Here is a 6,922-nt window from a genome sequence, read left to right as displayed (position 1 = left end):
AAGCAGATGTGGGTTCTGCAGTCCAAGGTGCAGACTCTGCGCTCTTCGCCTTGGCTGGGGTAGGGCTCCCAGCGACCATCTGTGGAAGCCAACTGACGCGCATGTTTACACCCCCAACCCCGGACGCCCACACACCTGAAACGCAGGGGACTTCCCAAGCAGATAAAAAGATTCAACCTGCTCAGGGTGGGACCCGGACACTCCCCGCCGCGCCCGGAGGTCCTGGAGCAGGAAGAAGCTGGGACCACACTGTCGTCCCTGCGCTTGTCGCGGTCATTTAGCAGAGCAGCCAGATTTGGGCGCAGCGTGGGTGTTCAGGGACGCACCCGACTCTGGAGGCAGAAGAGGACAAACTAAGAGGCGCTGCGGAGGCCTCGCGGACTAGCCCTGCTGCCTTCGGAAGGCGCGAGGCCAACACGAGACGAGGTGTCTAGCCGCCGGGCACTCACGGGGACCCAGGGGCCACACACGGGAGGGCAGACAGAAAACAGGGGTTGAGCCTCTGAGTCCTCCAACCCCAGGCGCTGTCCCCGCCCTGCCACCTCGGCTCAACACCCTGGGCTGTTTAGGACCTGGAGGCGCAGGGGCGGGGCGACAGGCGGCTGGACCGTGACAGGTGCGCCCCTCCGCCAATCGCTGGGCTGGCGCCCCTCCTCGGCCCCCGCCTCGCGCGCCAATCCGAGACCGCGCTGAGCTTCAAGTGCGCGGAGGGGCGCGGGTCCGCGCCACGGCGCCAGCGGCCTCGGCGCGGTAGCCTGCGGGCTGGGACCCAGAGTCGGGCGCCCGGGCCCAGACGCACGTCGCGTGGGAGTTTGTCCGAGTGCGAGCGCGTGTGAGCGCGGCCCCAGCGGGGTTCGCACGGAGAGGCGCCTGGAATATGATAGCCCTCCGCTGAGTTTCCGGCGGTGACTTCGATTCTTGGCAAATACTCACAATAACCATACCGAGCCCCGGGGCTTGCCACCGTCGGGCACAGACTCCGTGAGCCCGCACACGGCCGCGTCGTCCACCACCGGGCCCTGATTGCCAACCCCAAACGAGCAGATGGAAAAATCCAAAAATTTCCGCATCGACGCCCTGCTGGCGGTGGACCCGCCGCGAGCCGCCTCCGCGCAGAGCGCGCCGCTGGCCTTGGTCACCTCACTCTCGGCCGCCGCAGCTGGACCCGGCGGCGGCAGCGGCGGCGGGGCGAGTAGCGGGGCAAGCGGCAGCTGCAGCCCCACATCCTCCGAGCCCACCGCGGCACCCGCCGACCGCCTGCGCGCGGAAAGCCCGTCTCCCCCGCGCCTGCTGGCAGCGCACTGCGCGCTGCTGCCCAAACCCGGTTTCCTGGGTGCGGGCGGCGGGGGCGGCGGCTCGGGCAGCGGGCCGGCGGGGCCCCACCACCACGCTCACCCCAGCGCCGCCGCCGCTGCCGCTGCCGCTGCCGCCGCCGCCGCCGCGGGGGGCCTGGCCCTGGGGCTGCACCCTGGGGGCGCGCAGGGAGGCGCGGGCCTCCCGGCGCAGGCGGCGCTCTATGGCCACCCAGTCTACGGCTACTCCGCGGCGGCGGCGGCGGCGGCGCTGGCCGGCCAGCACCCGGCGCTCTCCTACTCATACCCGCAGGTGCAGGGAGCGCACCCCGCGCACCCTGCCGACCCCATCAAGCTGGGCGCCGGCACCTTTCAGCTGGACCAGTGGTTGCGCGCATCCACCGCGGGCATGATCCTGCCCAAGATGCCGGACTTCAACTGTGAGTACCCGCGCAGCCCTGGCTGCCTGCCGTGCGTATCCTTCTCTACCCCGCACCTCCTGGGTCTCTGCTCTGGACCCCCAACGAGCTGTGAAGTGCAGTGAACCGTCTCTGCTCTGCCCCGGGCCTGTGAGCCCCGAGCGGGTTCCGCGGTGTGGAAGTGGAGGCGAATTATTAAAATGGCCACGGCGAAGGCCTTGCCTTCTCTTCCTCTCTTAACGGGAAGGGGCCGCTGGAGGTGTGAGACTGGAATCTAATGATTAACCTGCAGGCTAGAGGAGAAGGAAGTGGCCAAGGAAGCCAGCCGAAGAGCTCCCTGAATTAGGCAGGCCTGGGAATGGGGGGTCACTGAAACCAGGGGCTTTTCCCTGGGAAAACGAACGTGGCCCGGTCCCCCCTTGCTGGGCTATTGAAAGACCCTCAGCCTCTCCCAGGAGAGGGAGATCCTGGAACAGCAAGAAAGGGGGGCTCCCAGGAGCTCATGGCTGCAAGGCCAGGGCTCAGGCACTCCCCTGGCCCTTGCCCAGGCACTACCCTCCTCCAGAAGGATGCTGGGTCTCCTTGTGATGTCCAGGAGGCCTTGTGTGGGATTCTTAAGCAGCAGGTGCCTGCCCCAGAATCGGGGAGCCCATCAATTAGGAGCCCCTCTCCAAGGTGGGAGCAAGCCCAGGAGTCCCTGGGCTGCCTGGGCTTCTTAGCCATCCCCAGGGGGACACCTCCTGAAGGCCAGGCCAGGTTCTGGTTTTACTGGCAATCAGGACTCACTGGGCAGGCACTCATCTCAGGCTCCCCTGCTTGGCATCCCACCTGGGTAGGATGGCTTACAGTTAGGCCAGAACAGAAGATGTATATGGCTTTATGCTTTCAGCCGCCAAACACCCAAACAAAGAGACCCCATTGTTTCCGTCTGAGTGGATTTGTTTAGACTGGGGGATGAAGGCACAAGAGGGGGAAAAGCAAAAGAGAAAACAGAAATAAACACTTGCCAGGATTCGGATTCCTCTGTTAGAAGCCATGGTTGTGACTAAACAGAAAAGCCAGGACCCCAGAGGGCTGGAGGAGTCACAGGGGGGTGAGAGAATCCAGCCTGCTGTTTGTCCACAGCACCCCCACCACTTTCCCCAAGCATGGCTCCCAGAAGGCCTTACTGACCACCCATCCCTGTCTTGAAGAATCAGCTCCTACCTAAAAAGAAGGGGAAAGCCTCTTTCCCACTTCAGGGGGAGGGCTGAAGCTCAGATATCTCAAACTCTGCTGGTCCTGCCCACTAGGCCCAGGGTACCCTCTGGGTCTGGACACTGAGCCCAGCAGACCCCATCTGATGCAAAGCCACCCATGGCTTTCCTGTAGCTTTATGACCTGCATTGCCCAAAGCCTGGGGTTCTGGTTGTCCACTGAGCAAGGCCTGGTCTCCATACAGGCCTCCTAGAGCATAGGTTCCCTGGCCACCCAGGTGCTTTCTGGGCCTTCATGGGACCTAAGGTCAATTAAAATGGAATTCCCTTGCCAACACACCTCATCATCTCTAATTCCTAGTCTTGGTGAAATTAAACACACAGCCAGTTCTAAATTTGGAAAAGGAACCCGAGCTCCATGATCCTAAAGGGCAATAAGAAATGCAGGCTAGGAAGATAGAGAGTGTTCCAAGAGGCCTCCCCTCTCGCCTCTGGAAAACCTGCTTGGGTTCCTTTAACTGGTTGTCTCTGCCCATGGGATGGCACTTCCTAAAGGGTCCCTTCCAGCCAGTGTTTTAATTAAAGTTCTAATGTCTTGTCAAGTTGGGAATTCGCCCTTGTTTAACTAAAGCAGGGGGCGTGGGCCTGCCTATAAAGCAAATTGCCCGTCCCCGGGGAGCCTGAGCTCATCCCAGCCCGGGCTGGCCTCTTTTCTTTCCTTTGCTTTCTTTCTTTTATTGTCTAACACTTGTCAGACTCCTGGGAAATCAAGGGAAGTCTCGTTTTGAGGTCATAAAATTCTCTGTGATGTAACCGTGTGAAATTATGTAAATAAAGCCGACAGGCCTCTGGAACACACAGCAAGCCATCCACCCACGCCTTGGCCTTTAATTTGGGTAATGAGAATTATCCTGAAAAGGCTTCCAATCTCCTCTGGCTTTGTCCCCTGCAGCTGAGGAGGGGGTTGTCAAGAATACTTGAAGCAGGGAGGGTTCTTGAGGAAGACCAATCTCTAGGTCCCAGGTTTGGTCTCTTCCCATCCTTTCTCCCTCCTTTTTTATTTTTTATTTTTGTTTTGTTGTTATGGGTTTGCTTTGCCATTCTCCTGTTCTGTTTTAAGGAGGTGGTGGTGGGAACCTTGCACCAGCAGGACCCGCTTCCCCCCAAACCGGTGTGGATTGGGGCAGTGAGAACAGGGAAGGAGGGGGTTCCTCTGGGCCCTCTTCTCTCGCCTTCTGGTCAACCCTCTTCCTACCAACCTACCCACTCGGGCAACAGGCTTTGCCCCAGACAAAACGATTGACCCTGCAGTTCAACCGAGGGTCTGGGTCCTGGGTCCCTTCTTCCTCCGGAGTGGGCACTGAAGCGGGGGGGGGGGGGCGAGCTCCGGCTCCGCTGGGCGGGCGCTTGGCGGTGGGACCTGGGGGGAGGGATACGGGCAGCCATCTGAAGGAGCGGCAGAGGACAGGGCGGCCGCGGCGGCCTCACACCTGCTCGATCCTCAGCCCAGGCGCAGTCGAACCTCCTGGGGAAGTGCCGCCGGCCGCGCACGGCCTTCACTAGCCAGCAGCTGCTGGAGCTGGAGCACCAGTTCAAGCTCAACAAGTACCTGTCCCGGCCCAAGCGCTTCGAGGTGGCCACCTCGCTCATGCTCACCGAGACCCAGGTGCGCCGCCTACCCACCGCCCTAGCGCTTCCTGGGCTCCCGGGGTGGCTGTCGCCTCTGTTGTCGTGGGGATCTAGGACCGTGCCTCTTGACCCCAAGGGTGCGGACTGTGAATTGAAACTCCGTCGAGGCTCCCCATTAGCACGCGAGTCTCTGCCCGCGATAGGCGTCTGTTCCAGTAGGTTGGGGCGAGGACCCAGATCTGCATTTAACTTCCCTCCGCTCCCCATTCTCAAGAGAGTGTTCCGCGGGCTACATTCGAGAAGTTTTGTCCCAGAAAGAGAGGAGGGGACGTTCTGAGATTTTATTAGAGAGACCTGCCCCGCTGCCCTGACCCCTCCGCAGAATGCTGCGCGGTAGAAAGTGGCTGGCCCGGGGAGGTGGGGACACCTATAGTCCGAGCTTCCCTGGGCCCCCCAGCCCCGCTCTGGGTCTGCTGATGAGTAGGGGAGGGGAGGAACAGTTGGGAGCCTCGACCCGTCCGAGGTCCCCCATCCGAAGGCCCCTGCAGGGCGAGGGCGGGCGGAGCGGCCCCAGACCCTGGAGAGGAGACTCGGGACGGAGGTGCGGGTTTCTCACGCCTGCTTCTGCTCGCAGGTGAAGATCTGGTTCCAGAACCGGCGGATGAAATGGAAGCGCAGCAAAAAGGCCAAGGAGCAGGCGGCGCAGGAGGCCGAGAAGCAGAAGGGCGGCAGCGGGGGCGCCTGCAAAGGCGGCGCGGAGGAGAAGGGCGAGGAGGAGGCGCTGGGGCCGCCGGCGTCTGGGGACAAGGCCAGCGGCCGTCGCCTGCGGGACTTAAGGGACAGTGACCCCGAGGAGGACGAGGACGAGGACGACGAGGACCATTTCCCCTACAGCAACGGCGCCAGCGCCCACACCGTCTCCTCCGACTGCTCCTCGGAGGAGGACTCGCCGCCCCCGCGGCCGGGCGGGCACCAGCCCCCGCCCCAGTAGGAGTCTGCGGCCGGCGCCCACCTTCCTCGGACCAGCCGTCCTTCTGCGCGGGGCCTGGGGCTTCTGACAGCGCTAGGGAGACGGGCGGCTCCAGCTGGGACCGTGGTTGTGTTAATTTGGGGTAGTGTTGGCGGGAGGTGTTTGGGAGGCGGAAACCGACAGTGTTAAATGACCTCTGAAACTTGAAACCTTCTCTGGAAATGCCATTCTGATGAGTATTGGAAAGGGTTTTATGCTTATGTATCTTATGGGGAGAAACGTGTGCCATGAGCAAACTGCTGGAAATTTCAGAACTGTACTGTCTTTATTTTTGTATATTGTATTTATATATAAAGAAAGAACCGTCTACTTATGCATGCTAAATTATTATTTAGCTTCTCCCATCGCCCAGGATGGAATGTAAAATAAAATGGTTTTCTACTTGATAAGCGTGCAGATCTTTGGGGCAGTCTCACTGCTGCGGTTGCCGGGAGGGGGAGGGTTTCTACCCCAGGACTGACTGACAGCAGAGAGTGTAGTGTGAATCGGAAGCACAGTGGCTGTCAGGTCCACCTCAGCACCTGAGACCCAGTGGAACCTGACTCTGGTGGCGAGTGGGCGGGAGGGGTGTCCCAGGAGTGAAGTGTTGGTAAAGTTCCGAGGCCAGGTGTCAGAGCGCTGGTGCTGATTCACACCTGTCCCTGGCACGTCTGGGTGTGTGTACTACCCTATTCCCTTGGTGGTTCAGAAATGAAAATACACTGAATGTTTTGGAAAAGAAGCTTCAGACGATAGACTGTGGTACATGGGGGTCTGCCCAGCCCTAGGCACTACCGAAGCATATTTCCCAGAATGCTCTGATTTGAGCGGCGCCTCTCTTTCTCCTCCACCCCTGCCTTCGCTGCAGGCAGACCGTTTTGTGCTGGCCTGGAACAGTTTTCCTGGATCTGTGCGAATGTCCGAGAGGGCAGCAGCAGGCTGCAATGGCTCTGGGTTAATAAACCCTGCAATGTGTGCCATCAATCAAGGGCCAGCGGCCCGCTGGCCATGTGCGGCACACATGCGGGCGCAAGCCGCGGCCCACGGGACCTTGCGCTGTCCCTCCCCGCCTGGGCGCGCAGGCCGGCCGCCCAGCGGACCCTGCCGGTACTCGGTTCCTGCTGCTGACCCTGTGGGCTCATCCAGGGATGCCGCAGGAGCCTTCCTTCTGTGGGTCACTTTCTCACCTGGGCCTGGGCCGCAGCCCCTCCCGCCTCTCCCTGCCCTTTCCCAGCTGATGAATGAGTTCAGAGGGCCTGGCGTTTCATTTGGGTGATTACCGCGGGGTGCACGGGGCACTCAGTACCTCAGAGCCGGGCGAGATTAATATCCTCCCTGGCAGCTCATTATCACCCCGGGCTTCTGCTTCCCACCCGA

General features: G+C 61.1%; 1 protein-coding gene across 1 annotated transcript; it reads left to right on the top strand.

The window, feature by feature from the left end:
- Positions 1–724: 724 nt before the first annotated feature.
- Mnx1 (motor neuron and pancreas homeobox 1) lies at positions 725–5,671 on the top strand. Its single transcript, XM_046455169.1, has 3 exons — positions 725–1,732; positions 4,413–4,573; positions 5,171–5,671. Exons 1-3 carry the CDS (start codon positions 1,045–1,047, stop codon positions 5,525–5,527), a joined length of 1,206 nt encoding a protein of 401 aa, XP_046311125.1. The 5' UTR covers positions 725–1,044; the 3' UTR covers positions 5,528–5,671.
- The last annotated feature ends 1,251 nt before the right edge of the window (positions 5,672–6,922 follow it).

Source organism: Marmota monax, unplaced genomic scaffold (genome assembly GCF_021218885.2).
Source record: "Marmota monax isolate L192 unplaced genomic scaffold, Marmota_monax_Labrador192_F-V1.1 WCK01_AAM20220418_F8-fsc00226, whole genome shotgun sequence".
Classification (NCBI taxonomy): Eukaryota; Metazoa; Chordata; class Mammalia; order Rodentia; family Sciuridae; genus Marmota; species Marmota monax.
This window is presented reverse-complemented; position numbering and strand designations above follow the sequence as displayed.

What these genes read in the sequence shown, in the direction of transcription:
- Mnx1 (XM_046455169.1), top strand. Translation starts at nt 1,045, where the DNA reads ATGGAAAAATCCAAAAATTTCCGCATCGACGCCCTGCTGGCGGTGGAC. An exon ending in CAAGATGCCGGACTTCAACT is followed by an intron (nt 1,733 to 4,412) that starts GTGAGTACCCGC and finishes CTCGATCCTCAG; the next exon opens with CCCAGGCGCAGTCGAACCTC. An exon ending in TCATGCTCACCGAGACCCAG is followed by an intron (nt 4,574 to 5,170) that starts GTGCGCCGCCTA and finishes TTCTGCTCGCAG; the next exon opens with GTGAAGATCTGGTTCCAGAA.